General features: G+C 36.4%; 1 protein-coding gene across 2 annotated transcripts in view; it reads left to right on the forward strand.

Moving 5' to 3' along the window:
- The window catches only part of LOC126162447 (myosin heavy chain, non-muscle), a 266,507-nt gene that overhangs the window by 201,688 nt on the left and 45,432 nt on the right, over positions 1–19,387 (forward strand). For both annotated transcript variants that reach the window (XM_049918962.1, XM_049918961.1), the window contains exons 5-15: positions 2,607–2,699; positions 2,790–2,952; positions 3,198–3,344; positions 5,769–5,983; positions 6,337–6,489; positions 7,830–8,000; positions 10,668–10,947; positions 15,275–15,578; positions 16,055–16,124; positions 16,241–16,401; positions 18,307–18,547. In XM_049918962.1, the coding sequence (XP_049774919.1) occupies positions 2,607–2,699; positions 2,790–2,952; positions 3,198–3,344; positions 5,769–5,983; positions 6,337–6,489; positions 7,830–8,000; positions 10,668–10,947; positions 15,275–15,578; positions 16,055–16,124; positions 16,241–16,401; positions 18,307–18,547 (1,998 nt within the window). The remainder of the gene's footprint in view (positions 1–2,606; positions 2,700–2,789; positions 2,953–3,197; positions 3,345–5,768; positions 5,984–6,336; positions 6,490–7,829; positions 8,001–10,667; positions 10,948–15,274; positions 15,579–16,054; positions 16,125–16,240; positions 16,402–18,306; positions 18,548–19,387) is intronic.

The following is a 19,387-nucleotide window of genomic DNA, read 5'->3' on the forward strand; positions in this document are numbered from 1 at the left end:
TTTGCAGTTTTTGAATTTCTGGGGAAATTTAAAGGTGGTAAAATTGACATTCTTAGTAAGCGCACAATAAAATATAAGTTAGCAAATTTTCAGATCTTTTCCAGTTCTTTCCACAAAGACACCTTTTTGGTCACAGTTTGAGTTGATAAAACATGTATATTCGGTTTGAGATAAAATGTCAGGGTGGTATGGTCATATAAGCACAAGGTGCAAAAAGTTGCACACTAATAATGTGTTAACCTCTTTCTTTGGTAGTAGGCACAATTTGGTGAGAGTGAGTGTACTAGTTTCGTTAAGCACTCCATATCCAGCTAAAATGACATCACTGTTAAGATGCCATATAGTTACTAATTGTGAGTACGTTATGTTTCACCTGCTTTGCTAGATAGCCCCCAGACATTTTCTGTATGATTAATACTGGACAATTTAGTGGGCCATTTAAGGGGCAACAGGGTGGCTGAGTGTTCGTCAAACTCAGAATGTAGGCATACGATCCTGTGAATGTGGCTGTTGTCATTGTGGAAAATGGGAGTGCCCACAACATGTTCATCACGAAGGGAGAGAAGAAAGGGCAACACGTGTTCTCAGTAAACTGAATGAATGGGCCCAAGTCATGGTAAGAACAGCACCCCCCAAAATATTACAGTAACGTGAATGAATGGACCCAAGTCATGCTAAGAACACCACCCACAAAACATACAGAACCACCACCTGCCTCCAAATACTGCAGGTTAAATGCCACATTTGGCTGGGATGTCAGTGTTCTCAACACCTCACATTGTTTGAAAAGAATCAAGTCTGCAACTTTGGCAAACACACTACATGCCTCCAGACAGTTCCTACATTGTTTGGCCTTTGAAGATGTGCAGCCATATATGCTGCTGGGAGTACTGGAAATTTGTGACATGTGTGACTCCAAATGTCCTCTGCATTGTCAGCTTGGAAACTGATTGAGACGGACTTGCATTCACTAATAGTTGCAGTTTCTCTCGGGTTAGAACCAGATTGTTATTAATAATGCGTGACACATCTCTAGTCCCTATTGGCTGTGATTTAATGGGCAACTGTTCGCAAACCGTTTCATGTGGCTGCAAGTGGCATGCTATTCCTTGTTGAAACATTGGACAGTCTGCATTGATACACAAACAAATCTGGAAGCCATTTCACAATGTACTTATTCATGGCCTAACATCCACACACATTCATTTTGTCTTTATTTCATTACTCCACATCGGCCCATCTTAACTTCACTTACTCTGTACAACCATTTTGCAGATGTGCTCTATTTCACTGACATCATTTACATCAGCTGTGGAAGATCACAGGACTCTCTGGTACCAGTTATACACCACCTACAGTGCTCCAAAGTTATTGTGCACTTGACACAAGAAAATGTTGTAATATGAAAACTAGATAAAAAATTGAGGCAAAATTCAATTAGAGTAGAGATAAAAGAAAACATTAAAGTTGTTTGTGATGGTTCAGTGTAATTGCTTTTAAAGTATTGCATTGTTTTTAGTTAAAGTAAAAAATCAATGGATTTTTCAAGTTATAGCTGTGAAAATCATTTTGTTAATTTAGTAGGAAGGGGTTGAGCTCATGAAGTTAAACATAAATGTTATCAAGTAATAAGAGTCAGCATACGTCCTTCTGGATAACAAGAAAAAACTGAAGAAGGTAAATATTTAGTAAGCTCTTTAAAGGCGAAAACAACTACAGAAAATGATAGACCATCCATTTTACTATTTACATTCTTTATTTTTGGCACATTTTAAAGACATTTAAGGAACAAAAATCATTAAATATTGGTTATGTGAAACTGTTGGGATATCTAAAGCCATTGCTTTGAATTAACTATGGCAGTGTATAATGAAATGGTATGTGAAACTGTAAAAGAAGAAAGCTGTTAAGACAGAAGACAAAAACTCTTGTAAAATGTCAGTAATGTCTGTTGGGCACTAAATTAAACACAATCAATTTCATACTGGAGGATGTGGCACTAAGCATGAAACAAGTTTCACTTCTTTGGTTGTGATTCTGTAGATCTTCAGTCTGTTTCATATTAAATTAATTTGATTCAACTATAATTGGTCAATTTGATGAATGCATACTGCATGCAAAAACAGAAGAAATTCTAACTCTTATGGAAACTTTTACTGTAACATTTTAGGGAAATGTAAGATGTGCTTTCTTATAGAACTTCTGTTTGTGTAGTTTTAGCATGTAAAAGCAAATTATTTCCTCTCAGCATGATGGAACTGGAGGAGTAAATAGAAAATCTCACTCAAAAAAACATTGCATGATCGGAAAATTGTACAAATCTCTGCCCACTGTGATGTGATTTTTTCCAACAGTTTCCTTTCAATTCACTGAAAAACATGTATGTTGTTTACTTAAGTCAGGACCCTCCACATTTAAAAAATTTGCACAAAAATTAAAAAGTAATCCAAAAGAAGTGTCAATGTTATTAATTCTGTATTATCCTTTATTTCATGCAAACATAGTTGAATTCAAATTTTGCGGTAGGTAACGATCTTTTGTAGCATTTTCACTAATAATGTTCTTCTGTCTATTCATATAACAACATTAGACATTTAATCTTCCAGGGAGAGCTAGAACAGCAGTTACTCCAGGCGAATCCAATTCTTGAAGCATTTGGAAACGCAAAGACTGTAAAGAATGACAACTCCTCCAGATTTGTAAGTGTCTCGTTTGCAAGATTTTCAGTTACTAGAACATAAACTTTCAAAAATAGTGATGTGTTTGACACAGTATATTAAATTTTATAGGGGAAATTCATCAGGATAAATTTTGATGCATCTGGTTACATTGCTGGAGCTAATATTGAAACCTATTTACTTGAGAAATCAAGAGCAATTCGTCAAGCTAAGGATGAGAGGACATTCCACATATTTTATCAGCTGTTAATGGGTGCTTCCCCAGAACAGAGAAGTAAGTTACATTTTATTGTAAAAGTTTGGTTGTATACACTTTCAGTGACATGTTGGAGGGGTATAAATTGTTAGCCATGATTTGTTAACAATAGTACCAAACAATTATATGCAGATATATTGAAAATGTTCGTTGAATTACAGCTGTTACACTAGATTAATCATTACATTTGTTTTCTGTTATTGAGAGTATAAGTGATAAGTAACTTGAGAAGTGACTTAAGCATGTTTGCATGTTTGTTACAGAGGAATTCATCCTGGAAGATCCTAAATTGTATACATTTCTCTCAAGTGGGGGACACTTACCAGTACCTGGAGTTGATGATGTGGCAGAATTTCAAGCGACTTGCAAGGCTATGAGTATAATGGGGCTTACACCTGAAGATTTCTCAGGTTGGTTTCTGCCATTTCTTCCCTACCTTACCACGTAAAAACACAAAATGCTTCCCACAAGTGCTCTTTTTGTGTATGATGAAATAAAACCATAAATTAACTGGTTTAGACTGCCTCTATTGCCGAATGGTTAGTGTTGTTGCCTTCAGTGCGGAAGGACATGGGTTCGATTTCCAGTACCACCTCAAATTTTATTTATTTATTTTTTCTGTACTTCCTCAGAGTTCTTTTGAGGTGAAGGAACTCTAGTACAGGGTCCACTAAATCCTTGTAAGGCAAAATGAGGAGCTGTTTGAATCATGAAGAGTCCTCTACTGGCAATAAATGCTGGAAGGGTTGGAAAAATGCTGATCACATGCCCCACAATTGCAGATCACTCCATACACAACCTTGTAGGAAAGAGTAGGTTACTCAAAACAGGCCTAAGCCCTAATCTGTGAGTTGTGTTTTACATTTATATTAACTGGTTTCTTTCGATCACCCTTGGAACTTGAATGTGATCTTACAGCAAGGAAAATGTAGCAAGAAGAAAACTGTAACTGTTAGCAGGTAATTGATTCTGTGTATCCTTAATCTACAGCCAGATGACTCTACTTTTCTCCCACTATTTGATACCAGTATTTTATTTCCTTCATAGTGGTACAATGGCAAGAAATCTATTAAAAGAAATGGCATTTTCCAACTTCTTCTGTATTTGCTTTATTACCACATGACTATTTTCTACCTTTTAGGCCATTAGCAAATAGTTTTCTGCATATGATACATTTTTCTACTTCATTAATGTGGCCTAAAAGGTAGAAACTGTGTATCAACAAATTAAATACAACAGAAGTGGAAAAATGCTACCTCCTTCCAATGTTTTGTCTTTCATTGTGAAGACAGATGGTGGTAACAGATATGAATAGAGTTGTAGTTGACTTTCACGGATGTATATGTATGTTGATACCTCTGGGATTATTAGAAAAGTGTGAGGAATATTACATGTACATATGCAGATGTCCACTACAGCTTGAGAGTCATATATTGTGCCCCACATCTAAGTTTGATATAAATGTCGCTGATGTGTAGTGGTCTTGATGGAAGTGAAATTCCTATAAAGTTGCCTTTGCATATAAGAAATGAGATTCCTCCCCCTTCCTCTTTCACTTTCCATCTCCCCCCCCCCCCCCCCCCTCTTTTTAAATATCGGAGAATATATTGACATTGTGATGTACTTCTTATGTCCCAAAATTTGATGTGCAATGGTCCTATAACTTGACTACAAAGCTGAAGTCATTCAAAGCGTTAGTGAGATGAACATTGATTCAAAGCTCTGGTAATGTAAGAAAATTTGGTCATCAGTATTTGATGCTCATAAAGGAGAAGATTACTGGCATGAAATTCTTGATGAAGGGACCGTACACCAGTCTCTCTTTTCTGTTTTTGATCCGTGGGGACAAGCATTCTCTGAGAATAACGACACTGATGTATCTCAAATTTCGACAGGGAATACATCTCCAATCCCAAGAGGGGGCTCCTCTAATCCAAAAATCCGTCTGTGCATCCCACAGGTACTCTGCTACAGTAGTAGCTGCTTGCTGCATGTAGTGCACACCTGACCTATTAAGATAACGCCACAGTTCTCCACCCGACTCTAATGTTCAGTATTACATAGAATGTAGGTGTGAGACTTTCCTGTCTTATTCTGCATAGGTGGAACACAGTTCATGATCACGTGCACTAGCAGTGATACCTGTGGAACAAACGAGCAGCTCCTGTGGTACAGTACACGAATTGAACAGCTAGCTGGAAGCATAATCCAGAGCATAGTGAAAGTTTACGTAAGCATGCGCAGACTGTTCGGGAAGCAATCTGAATCAAAAAATGCAAACTCAGATGAGGGTAATTGCTCTACTATCAGTAGCACTTATCAAAGGATTCAGAGAACTGCTGGATAAGTGTGGGGCAGCAGTATTTACGTGCACTCGTGTCAGTGGATGGGTCCATGTGACATGGCTGTGGCTGCAATGGCAACCTCCACAGTAAAAAGCTGTGGCGGTGATGTGAAGTCAGAGTATCTCTGATCTTCCCTCCATATCAATATTCCGGCTGCGCAGGGAATCTGGGTCACTTTTGGATACTAAAGAGATGGTGTTGGTTATGACTCTGTCAGTATGCTTGGCAGCTCCCTTGTTACTCGTAGAGTGTTGTGGGCTTCTCATTTAGTTTTCAATTATGAGGGCTGTGGAAAAGTTCACAGTACATATGAACATCCTTTGCTCACTATTTCTATGGAACCTCAATTTAATCTTTAAGCAGAGAACAAGATATTTATTGTAAAATTACTAATTTTTCAGAGTTAAAGCATTGATAAGTAATCATAAGTACTGTGAATGTTAGTTCTGTTTGAAGTCCTTAAAATGACTGTAAATTCTTGGTTTTCAGCTATTTTCCGCATTGTTTCGGCTACTCTTATGTTTGGCAATATGAGATTCAAGCAGGAAAGGAACTCCGATCAGGCAACTCTTCCCGATAATACAGTGGCACAGAAAGTGGCTCATTTGTTGGGTCTCAGTGTTACAGATATGACAAAGGCCTTCTTGAAGCCTCGCATAAAAGTTGGCAGGGACTTTGTGACAAAGGCACAGACCAAGGAACAGGTAACAATATTTAATTATGAATAGTGTATTGGCTTTGATAGTTACCAACACCTTCTGATGCCCTTGCCTGAAAAGTTTCCAATTCAATGTGAAAGGTACAAAGCTCCATTTTTGTAATGAGTGGTTATTACGCTTATGAGTTTTTAAAAGGAAAAAATGAAAAAATAGAAGTTAGAAACTTTTCTGGAAGGGTTTTAGGTTTGTTTTCTCTCTCTCTCTCTCTCTCTCTCTCTCTCTGTGTGTGTGTGTGTGTGTGTGTGTGTGTGTGTGTGTGTGTGTGTGTGTGTGTGTGTGTGGGCGCACGCGCGCAATTAATGGCTCTAATGTTTCATGAAAAAATTTCTTCTTAATAGGTGGAGTTTGCTGTTGAGGCAATTGCCAAGGCATGCTACGAGAGAATGTTCAGGTGGCTGGTTAACAGAATAAACCGATCACTGGACAGAACAAAGAGACAGGGAGCATCGTTTATTGGTATTCTTGACATGGCAGGTTTTGAGATATTTGAGGTAAAGTCACTTGAAGAGTGTATTATATATCCAGGATTTATGTTTAAATGATATATCAACTGTCATTTTGTTGTTATTATGAAATAGATTTGCTCTCTTTACAGTAGAATTAAAATAGGAATTTGGACACCTACAAATCCATCTACATGAAAAGTAGCAGATACAGTATTTACCGATGATGAGACAAGGTTTTTCCCATAGTTCTCATTCGAAAAAACAGGGTTGTCTTACATTCACACCTTAAAAGATTGCTGCTAAGGTCAACATCTATATATTGTGTAATAGATTAATATAGGGGTCATCTTATGTTTACAAATGAAGCTTTGGCAATTTGTGTCATCTGCAGATTTATTTTGAAGAATTCAGGACTGGAGGGGAAACAGTGACACCAGTTCGGTGGAGAATTAGGACAAATGTGGGGAGGTGACAGATGATTGGACAGCAAATTTTTGTAATGCTCCCAGCCATGGGAGTGTGTACTGCATACCTTGGATTTTATGAGCATCTACCATGTTCAAACAACAGTTTGCCTGGATCCATTTGTAGTCTGAATTGAATTGACTCTAAAATTGTACAAAAACTCAACAGTAGAATACATATCTGCAGGAGGCGGTAAAAGTCTAGAGAAGGGTCAATGGCATACTGGGATGTTCCATGCAGCAATGTTGTCATTACTCACTATGGGATATGATGGGAGTGAAAGTGGGTATGTCAGCTGCTGATTTTACACAGCCAGAGAGGGAGAGCAGTGGGTGGAATACATCTTCGGAAGCAGGGAATTTAATGCTGTCACATGCTTACCTCAATACAGGTGTGAAATTTACTATGTACTCAGGAAAAAATAGCTGCTTCTTGGTTCCCACTGTTACAAAAAGGATAAAAACTAATATAGCCAAACAATAAACAGCATAAGTTTAGAGTAGGTATAATGTTGGCTGTTAAGGCGGATACTTCATATCAATGAAACAGTTTGTAATTGTGACTGGTTGTAATTGTGACTAGTCATAATATGTTAAAAACAAAATTTTCTCAAGGAGCCTAAAACGAGGGGAAGGGGATTGCTGTATATTCAGGGTTGCTTTATTATTCAGGGTCACTTTATTTTTGGGTGCATATGATACTTTTATAACAGTAATAAACTTATGAACACTCAAAGGTTATTGAACATCAATATGAGAGGAAGGATGGGGATCTTTTATTAGACACCTCAATATAATGTCATAAAATTAAAACTACAGTGTGTTATTCTAGTATTAATGGTTTGGAAAGATTTAATTTTAAGATTGGAGTCTTTGGAAAGATTAATTTATTTGAAAGTAACAGTGTTTTTGTGTTTCCAGCTCAACTCTTTTGAGCAGTTGTGTATAAATTACACCAATGAGAAACTTCAGCAGCTATTCAATCATACTATGTTTATTCTGGAGCAAGAGGAATATCAGCGTGAAGGAATCGAGTGGAAATTCATTGATTTTGGACTAGATTTGCAGCCTACTATTGACCTTATTGACAAGGTAAGCACTCGTGGCATTTCTCCTTATTAGTGACATGTAATATGGAAATTGTGTTATTTTCTTTTGAGTAAACTCATTAGAATGTAAACAGCACCTTTATATCATAGGAAGAACTTATTATTCAGTAACAATCATCAACTGAAAATTAATGGCTGAAGTAAACCGTGTAAAAAGAGTTTTGTGTAAGTGGATTTTAAATGTAGTATTGCCTGCCTTTTAAGTGCAAAATAACTTTAGTTTTTCTTATTAGCCCTGCAGACACTTTATCTTCTTATTTCTGTATTAAAATTCATGTTAGAAGAATATTATTAAAAAAGTCATAAATAGCCTATATATGAAACATAATTAAAAGTAAATCAAGGAATTAAAAGAAAAGTAAAGAGTGTATTATTCAGTGCAAAAACTTGAAATGGTAAAACAACTATTTATTATTGGAAATTGAGAATGATAGAAGAAAGCGAAAGCAAAGACTGGAGAAGGAGCTAAATATGAAGATACAAGCAAACATGTGGTACTTCATCATGTCCACTGATAGTGGAAGAAGACAGGGAGCAAGAAGGGGTGATAAAGACATTTGTCCAGCAATCTAAACTTGGGGTTCACAATAATGCTGATACATATATACATACATACATACATACATACATACATACATAAGTAATTCGGTATCTAAACATGTTTGTAGCCATTTTATCACACAAATTTTGTGCTTAGGTAGGTGTGTTTTGTAATAATATTAAAAAAAAGATTTTTGAATAAGTTATAATTGAATATGATTGCATTGTTAAAATGTTTGGTGCTTATTGGAATTCTTTTGGGCATTGGACTTCGCTTACATTTTTGTTGAAGCTACAGGTGGCGGAGGCCTCTGGGAACACCGGCACTTGTCGTAATCACGAAAATCCTCTTCCTGTAATTTTCCTCTTCACTTCCTTCAATAAATAAAATGCTTTATATGGTTTTTTATCATTACATTATTTACTCACACATAGGATACATCAAGATTGCAATACTTCATCTCTAAAATCGCACATCCTTATCGTATTTCTACATACGTGAGTCTGTAAGAGTGAAGGGGAAGAAATTTACAATAGTTGACTGTTTTTTCGTTCATTTGTCTGCGCCTTGCCTTGCAATCGTAATTACGGTAATGTCCTTGCCAACTCTCTGGTTACTTGGTGTTTCAATTTTTGTTTTTTTAATAAATCTTAATTTTATGGAATCCTGGGGCCTTTCATCATGTACTTTTACAGTTTCCTACTGTAAATTAATCTGATCAGCATAATTTTTAGCATATTTCTTAACAATAACCGTCATGTGTCACTAATATAAATCAATGATGTAGTTATGACGTAAGTAGTCAGCTTAAAGGACAGAAATGAAATATATGTGAGTGATAGAGAAATATCATAAACGGTTCTCTCTGGAACAGATGTGATAACAAACAAGAAGGGTGGAAATAGGTAGCCTCCTCTTATCAATAACCAGAATTTATTGGAAATGTCCATAGGTCAAATGGTGCTATTTATTACTCTTTGTATTTCAGAATTTATCATGTCTTCTAGGGCTGATAATGAAATTCTGCTCTATCTTCACCTCTTGTATCTTCACTTCAGATGTCTTGTCCTCTCCTATAGCAGTTCAGTATTATACAGCAGACATTCTTATTTACACCCTCTTGTATTATCATTTTACAATGAGGCTAACGAAAGCGCATTTCGAAGGGCATATTTGTTAAAATTTAAAATAAACCTTCATTAATTTTGTGTTAGTTCTTTCCCATTTCAAAAATTGCAAGCAGAAATGATGCATGAATAAGCAACCAGTTGCAATAAATACTGACATTAGAATATAATGTAGGCAGAAATGGAAGCTGTATTATAATATGGACAATCATTGGTCAGTTACAGAATTTCGTTGCAGACAATACTGTGAAACACTTTAGAAAGGCAAATGAAAACCCTGTGTCATACTAAGAGCAGCTCTGTGACCCAGGCTAAAGTGCTGTGAACAAAATGCTTTGGACACTAGCAGGCAAGCTGTTGTATCAGAGAGACAGTTTTTGTAGAGATCAGAGTGCTGCTTAAAGAGTTCTTGGCATGTGGATATTTTGCCCCAGGCAGAATGAGGGAATGTAAATAATGGCATTTGGTGCACCTAGTTGCTTCTGCATCCACACCTTGCTATGTGAAAATTGGCAGGTTAAAAAAAAGTGTGGGCATTAGAAACCCTGTCATCAGAAATCAATAGATACATCGGATGTGCGGTGAAAAACAAAGACCAAATAGAATTAAAATTGGGTAATGTACTTCACTTCAGAGTTACAAAATTCAGTTGTAGGCTTTAACTAAAATAAAGCTGAAAACAATATTACAGATATTGAAGGGAATAGAATAGAATAGAATAGAATAGAAAGACTAATTGTCTCATCTTTCACTTTCAAAAAGATAGAATGTATACTCATCACAGAGCATCCCCAATAATGTTAGTAACTGAGATCATAACGTGCATTTATGCTGGCGTGCCTGATCATTACAATGTCACTTGTGTATGACCATGGACAGTTACCTTAACAGTACATTTCTAATTAATCATTAAGCAGAACAACTTTAGCTATTCGTATGTCCCACTTCCAAGATGTAAACAATTTGTTTGTTTTGTTGACAGCCGATGGGTATAATGGCGCTTCTAGATGAAGAATGTTGGTTTCCCAAAGCTACGGATAAATCATTTGTAGAGAAACTTATCAGTGCTCACAGTGTACATCCAAAATTCATGAAGACAGACTTCCGTGGTTCAGCTGATTTTGCTGTGATACATTATGCAGGTCGTGTAGACTATTCGGCACATAAATGGCTGATGAAGAACATGGATCCACTTAATGAAAATGTAGTATCTTTGCTCCAAGCTTCCCAGGACTCCTTTGTTGTGCAAATATGGAAAGATGGTATGTATAATTTATTTTGTACAAGTTTTGGTTAGATAGTGGTAATAACAAACTTACTCCAGTTTTTTTTAATAGAAATGTCCTGAAGACAGAAACCTCTGGTGAAATTTTTGTACATATTTGATACAATGAGTGTAATGAACATAATTTACATCATGTTGTTAAAACTGAGACAACATAAACCAAAATGACTCAAAATACTTAAAAGTTTGAAATTTAAAATACTTCAACTTGAAATATGTCAATATTATCTTTGTTATGACAGTAATATAAGAGCCTAAAGATTCTTCATTAAGTTGTGTGTTCTCAAGACATGTCTTGTAGATGTATTGAAAGTTAATTTCTGAACTAAGTAATTGCCGTAGAAGAAGTATTTTTATTATTGATTCTTTACCAGTTCATTGCCGTCAAGGAATGACTAAATTGAACACCACCCTTAGTTTCACCATCCTTCTTTGATCAATGCAAATGATTGTGTGAATTTTTAATTGATACCCACAAACTGAGTTTCAGTTAAGACTATCTTTTTCCATAGGTAATAATTTCTTTTCTAGCATACTTTTTTTTTAGAATTTCAACAGTTGTTTAAAGATTTTAATGTAAAAAAAGAGTACAACAAGTTACAATATTTTCTCTTTATACATTGTGTGTCAAAAGAAAGTTTATATTTGAAGAGCTCTGTACATGCACAACAAATCAGAGAAGAGGGGAGGGGAGGAAATGTTGATCACTTGCATGGCTTTTAGGAATTCAGTTGATATAAAGCACTTCTCAGGAGCGACTGCGCATTCTGTGTGCCAGAATTATAAAAAACAGTGATTTGGAAACTGTAGCATGGGGGGAAATTTTGCTGTGATTGTAGATTGCGTAATGTGAATGATGCACCATGTGTTCCCCTTATCTGGAAATGAATCAAAACATTGGAGGAGACCAGCTCACTACTGCCCAAACTGAAATCTGGGTGACCCAGGTAATCAAGAATGGGCAAATCCTTGGAAAGTATAAATTGGTTGTTTGTGACAATCCTAACCTCTCCATTTATAAGCATACATGTCCTTTAAATGTGCATAGATTGTTTGTTTACACTTAAAGTTCTGTAGGACAAAATTGAGGAGCAAATGTCAAAGGTCATGGAATGTATCAGTACATGAAATTACAGCATAAAAGTAATAACAGATAAAAATAAATGTTTATGAACCCGAAAAAAGTCAAGTCATAAGTTTCAGTAAATGCAGTCAATTATGTAACATAAGAATCAGTGTGTAATTTTTCAAGGAACTTCTCAACAGAATAAAAGGATTGACCCATGAGGAGACTCTTCAGTTTAGATTTGAAAGCATGTGGATTACTGCTAAGATTTTTGAATTCTCATCTTCTCATGGTAGCTTATTGAAAATGGATGCGGCAGTATACTGCACACATTTCTGCACACTTATTCTTGGAAATAAGCATATATTGTTAACAAGAAACGACCAAGCTAGTGTCATCGCAAACAGAAATATTTTGGAGTTACCCGTGATATTAGAAGGCATATCATTTATATAAATAAGGAACATGAGTGGCCCAAACACTGGTCCTTCCTGGAGTACACCCCCCCCCCCCCCCCCAATCCAATGCATCTATACTGCAAGTTCATGACATATTCCCTGACAAGTTGATCTCCATGAGGAGTGACATAAATTGGCCCCCACAGAGTCTAGATTTGAGCCCCATGAATTTTTTTGTATGGGGATATCTCAAATGTAAAGCGTATGTCAATAATCCAACTTATCTGGAGAAATTCAAAGAAAATATCCGTAGTGAAGTGGCAACCGTCTTTTTGTCTACATGCCGAGCTGTCGTGCAAAATTTTATTAATCACTTAAATGAGTGCCGAAGGCATGCTGGATTGCATTTAAATGACATTATTTTTAAGAAATAAAGTCCAAAGCTGTATATTTCCATAATAAGATTATTTTATCAATAGACATCAACCTCTATTTTATTTTGGCACATAAAATATAAACTTTCTTTTGAGATACCATATATTGTACACATCAGTTAAAGAAAGAATAGGAATCTGAGAACTCTGGTGCCTCAACATGAAGACAACATCAGAGGGAGACAAATATTCTTGTGCATTGTCTTAGCACTATGGGAGGCCCGTAAAGGAAAGTGGCACAGTGTTCAACACACTGAACTCTAATTTAGTAGGACTAGGCATCAAATCCCCATCCAAAAATACAGATTAAAGATTTTGTAGTATCTAATTTCATAGAGATGAATGCCATGTTGTCTCCATTGTACATGAGATGATTTCTTTCATAGTCCTTGTCAGGTCTTGTACAGGGTGTCTGATACATTTTTGTACACATATAATCCTTATTTGATGACAATTATGGATGTCACCAAGGTGGTGAACATGTCAGTTTTATATCACGTAACTATATTATATCACTAGTATTGTTATAGAGTAGTTTACTGCAAAACTAAATATGTTCTTATCTTACGGTCTGTAATCTTTGCTGTCTTGCTGCTATTGGACTAGGTGTTTAAATTTATTGTTGCTTTCTGGGAATGGACGGAAGATACTTCATAACAAATTGTTACACTCCTCTAATTCTCTACCAACATAAGAGAAATTACCTATTTAGTATCAATGATGTCTTATGTTTTCCTCTTATTGACTCTTGCCATAGTAATTTGTGTTAAAATAATTTTATGTAGACCTTTAGAAGTAATAAATATGTTAGAGATTTTTCCTTGCAACTGGTTACACTGCTAGCACTGGCATTCAAATTCTAGCTTCTAATTTCAGTGGGCATTTTCAAAAAAACGCTTTACTTTAACAAAATTTACAAGTACTTATTTTATTAATTATTGACAGTTATCCTTACAAAGATCAGTTTCAACAGAAGTTACTAAATCAGTTAGTGTGCTGTCAAATTTTTGACCGCAATACAGTGAAGATAATGATTTATTCATTGTGTGTGCCCACTATAATTGCATAGTAAGAAATGTTCTTGTAACCACAACGTAACAAAAAAAGCGAAATGTTCATAGAAAACTTATTACAGGCCTGTGAAATTTATAACAACTTATTTCACACAGGTTTTTAGGTAACTACTTGGAAAAGTGATGAGTATGCTACCACTCGTGCACCAGTTTTTCCATTATTCTGTAAATAACCCTTGTTACTTTCTTGCAAGCATGATTTACCTTACTTAACTGATAGTACAGTAATATTCACACATGTTAGCAACTGCTTTCTATGGAACTGGAATTATTACTTTCTGCTTAAAATGTTAGGGTTTTTCACCTGTCTCATACATCTTGTACACCAGGTGGAATAGTTTCTTCATGATTGGCACTCCCAAGGAGATTTGTAGTTATGACAGAATGTAGTCTACTCCAGAGGACTTTTCTTTCAGAGCTCTGTCAGATTATTACAGTATCATATTTCTCATCTCATCTTCACCTGCTTCTTCTTATCTTTTTATAATATTGGCTTCAAGTTTGTTTCCCTTATATAGACCATCTACATATTCCTTCCATTTTTTGCTCTTTCTTAATTTGCTTAGAACAGGTTTTCCACGTGAGCTGTTGATAGTCATACAGTTACTTCCCTTTTCTCCAAAGGTCTCCTTAATTTTCCTATATGTTGCACTTATCTTTCCTCTACCCATAGGTGTTTCTACATCCATGAATTTCTCACCTAGCCATTCTTGTTTTTCACATTTTGCATAACTTGTCAGTCACATCTTTCAGATGTCTGCATTTGCTTTTGCCTGCTTCATTTTTTAATTTTCTCCTTTTGTCAGTTAGATTGTGGCCTTGTCTTTTTGCCTATTTTATCCTCTGCTGCCTTCACCGATTCATGTCTAAAGGCTGCCCATTCATCATCTGTTGTTTTGCATCCCTGCTTCTGTGAATCAGTACTTGATGCTCCATTCAAAACTCAGTACTTGATGCTCCATTCAAAACTCTCAACAACCTCTGGTGGTTTTTTTTCCTTTCTTTTGTTTCCTCCAGTTTATGCAGATACTACCCCCTTAATTTACTGTCTGTATGAAATTCCTTCAGTGTTAATTTGCAGTGCATAACCAATAAATTATGGCCACAGTCCACAACTACCCAGGAAAGTGTTGTGAAGTTTAAAATCTATGCTATAAACATAAGTTTGCCTCTCTTCAACCTATCTCCTATGATAAGTTGAAGGGATTGTACAGCCACAAATATTCCTGCTTTTTTCCGAGCCCAAAGTCTATTTTAATGGTTAATGTTGTTATAATTTTAAGTGTTAGCACAGGACTGTTGTATTTACTACTATTTCTTCCTCTTCTTCCAGCTGAAATTGTGGGTATGGCCCAGCAGGCATTGACAGACACGCAATTTGGTGCACGCACACGGAAGGGAATGTTCAGGACTGTGTCGCAGTTGTATAAGGAGCAACTGGCACGTCTCATGGTTACTCTGAGGAACACAAATCCAAACTTTGTTCGCTGTATAATTCCAAACCATGAGAAGCGAGCTGGAAAAATTGATGCACCTCTAGTTCTGGATCAGTTGCGTTGTAATGGTGTCCTAGAGGGCATTCGAATTTGTAGACAGGGATTCCCTAACAGAATACCATTCCAGGAATTCCGGCAAAGGTGATTAATGTATAGAGCACATAAATGTTGCTGAACTTCAGCACAAATGTCACGTCATTTTTGTTATTGCTGAGAGGAGTTTACCTTTCTTTTTTTTTACTAGCTATCACAGAAGTGTGTGAAATAATTTATGACTCTGCCAATCTTTTGTAGCATTTCAAACCGATTTGATAGAAAATTTTTGTGTCTAACTTTAAATTATTCAGATAGTTTTCAGCTCAGTTTAGAATTGTAAATAATAAAGATGTCCCAATCTCTTACACATTATAATTCAAAGAATCCAGAAAAGTATACCACATACTAATGTATGATAAAGAAATACAAAATGGGGCTATAGACTTATTACAAAATTACTTGGGATTGCTTTGAACTTTGCTGTTGATTGATTTTGGGAATATTTGGTCTGTTTGTGCAATGCTTGTTTGAAACGTAATTGCTTATCATGCAACCTCATTGTGTAATGTCACTTGTTACAGATATGAGCTGCTAACGCCAAATGTTATCCCTAAGGGATTTATGGATGGAAAGAAGGCGTGTGAGAAAATGGTATGTTGGTTGTCAATGTGTAGACTTCTGTCCAATGTAATCTTTAAATTTAAATAAAAATTAATGTAATATTTACTCCTTTGTCATTAATCATTTCATTTTATTTTCCACTTCAGATTCAAGCTCTGGAACTTGACCCAAATCTCTTCAGGATAGGACAATCAAAGATTTTCTTCCGTGCTGGCGTTTTAGCACATTTGGAAGAAGAACGGGACTACAAGATTACAGATCTTATTGTCAACTTCCAGGCATTCTGCAGAGGATATCTAGCAAGGAGGTATAATGCTGCTCAATATACAGGGCTATTACAAATTATTGAAGTGATTTCATAAATTCACTGTAGCTCCATTCATCGACATATGGTCACAACACACTACAGATACGTAGAAAAACTCATAAAGTTTTGTTCGGCTGAAGCCGCACTTCATGTTTCTGCCGCCAGAGCGCTCGAGAGCGGAGTGAGACAAAATGGCAACAGGAGCCGAGAAAGCGTATGTCGTGCTTGAAATGCACTCACATCAGTCAGTCATAACAGTGCAACGACACTTCAGGACGAAGTTCAACAAAGATCCACCAACTGCTAACTCCATTCAGCGATGGTATGCGCAGTTTAAAGTTTCTGGATGCCTCTGTAAGGGGAAATCAACGGGTCGGCCTGCAGTCAGCGAAGAAACGGTTGAATGCCTGCGGGCAAGTTTCACGTGTAGCCCGCAGAAGTCGACGAATAAAGCAAGCAGGGAGCTAAACGTACCACAGCCGACGGTTTGGAAAATCTTACGGAAAAGGCTAAAGCAGAAGCCTTACCGTTTACAATTGCTACAAGCCCTGACACCCGATGACAAAGTCAAACGCTTTGAATTTGCGGCGCGGTTGCAACAGCTCATGGAAGAGGATGCGTTCAGTGCGAAACTTGTTTTCAGTGATTAAGCAACATTTTTTCTTAATGGTGAAGTGAACAGACACAATGTGCAAATGTGGGCAGTAGAGAATCCTCACGCATTCGTGCAGCAAATTCGCAATTCACCAAAAGTTAATGTGTTTTATGCAATCTCACGGTTTAAAGTTTACGGCCCCTTTTTCTTCTGCGAAAAAAACGTTACAGGACACGTGTATCTGGACATGCTGGAAAATTGGCTCATGCCACAACTGGAGACCGACAGCGCCAACTTCATCTTTCAACAGGATGGTGCTCCACCGCACTTCCATCATGATGTTCGGCATTTCTTAAACAGGAGGTTGGAAATCCGATGGATCGGTCGTGGTGGAGATTATGATCAGCAATTCATGTCATGGCCTCCACGCTCTCCCGACTTAACCCCATGCGATTTCTTTCTGTGGGGTTATGTGAAAGATTCAGTGTTTAAACCTCCTCTACCAAGAAACGTGCCAGAACTGCGAGCTCGCATCAACGATGCTTTCGAACTCAATGATGGGGACATGCTGCGCCGAGTGTGGGAGGAACTTTATTATCGGCTTGATATCTGCCGAATCACTAAAGGGGCACATATCGAACATTTGTGAATGCCTAAAAAAACTTTTTGAGTTTTTGTATGTGTGTGCAAAGCATTGTGAAAATATCTCAAATAATAAAGTTATTGTAGAGCTGTGAAATCGCTTCAATCATTTGTAATAACCCTGTATGGAAGTGTTTTAGTGGTTAGCTATGAAATGCTTAGATGTCTAGCCTAATTGACGAACTTAAAATGTTGGGGTAAAAGATACTGTCTATTAAAGTGATGGGAAAGAGAGAAAGTTTCTGTTGACCATAAGTAGTAGTCAAAATATACAGATTTTGTACTGTTGTCATCATCAATATATAAAGGTTGAAGACAGGAGGGATTTGAAGACACCTCGCAAGAATTCTTAGCTATGAAATTTGTTTTTGCCACATAAACTCACTTGATATTTGTTTGTGTGTTTCATTAATAATTAAAGCACCAATGTCATTTATAGCATATGATGGCAGTTTTTAGAAATGTTTACAAAAATGGTGAAATAACATTAAACTTCCAGGTACCTTACGAAGCTGTACTGTGATGGATTACATTACAAAATCAGTCTTTAATAATAGAATTAGTTGTGGTAATAACAATAATATGGTTTAGGTTACTGTTGTCTGATAACTGCAGTGATATTTTGTGTATCAGATTTTTGAAACCTTCCTGATTTTTCCAATTAACAGGAATTTCCAGAAACGAACTCAGCAGCTGAATGCAATCCGCATCATCCAGCGGAACTGTGCAGCATATTTGAAGTTACGCAACTGGCAGTGGTGGAGACTTTATACAAAAGTGAAGCCATTGCTAGAGGTTACAAAGCAAGAGGAGAAGTTGAGCCAGAAAGAAGATGAACTACGTCAAGTGCGTGATAAACTGGATCAACAGTTGCGTACTGCGCAAGAATATGAGCGCAAGTTTCAGCAGGTCAGTACTCAGTTATGCTAGGGTCTTACCCTTAGATGATTACTGTAATAGCAACAACTGAGATAGTGTAGCAGCAGCATACACCCATTTCCATGTTTTTTATTTGTATACTGATTATTCTTGGAAAAATAGCATAGTGTGTATAAAAGAAAAGAAAATATGTGGCTATTAGGCTAATAAGGGTGTGATTGTTCACATGACATGGATATCACAAAAAATGTAGGAAAAATGTTAAGGGAACGTATTAATAATCTCATATGAGAGACTATATTATGCTTTTAATAAGTTCTAACTGAATCTGCACAAATTTGAATGTGCTCTGTTTTTTTCTATATGGCAGATTGTTCATTTAAATTGGGTCTCTCTCTTCACATGATGTTAGGAGGTTGCGCATAGTAAAATAAATGTAAATGCTTCTATAAATAGATGGAAATTTAATCATAATATTAGAAGATGACAGAATAAAATAATTTTAACTGCTGTGAAATGATGTAAGTGAATAATGGAATTCAAATGCAGGATGCTCATCTGATCTGGCAATAAATGAAATGTTCATATTGCAAGAGAGAGACAGTGGATAGCAAGGCAGAAACTTAGCAAAATTGTTGCTTTATTGAGAAACAGTATAAGAAAGATATTGTCAGACTTGAAAACCCACTCCTTCATTGCTGTGAACTGTTTCAATCAAATATATTAGCATATACCACATAATGTTTACTTGAAGTATACATTATTATGTACAGATAATGGGAAATTACGCAGATCAACCTTCAGAGGTCTGAAGTGTGCAAATGCAAATAAATCTTTTCCTTTAATGTGTAAAAGTATTCAACATTGATC

Source organism: Schistocerca cancellata, chromosome 2, assembly GCF_023864275.1.
Source record: "Schistocerca cancellata isolate TAMUIC-IGC-003103 chromosome 2, iqSchCanc2.1, whole genome shotgun sequence".
NCBI classification, from domain to species: domain Eukaryota; kingdom Metazoa; phylum Arthropoda; class Insecta; order Orthoptera; family Acrididae; genus Schistocerca; species Schistocerca cancellata.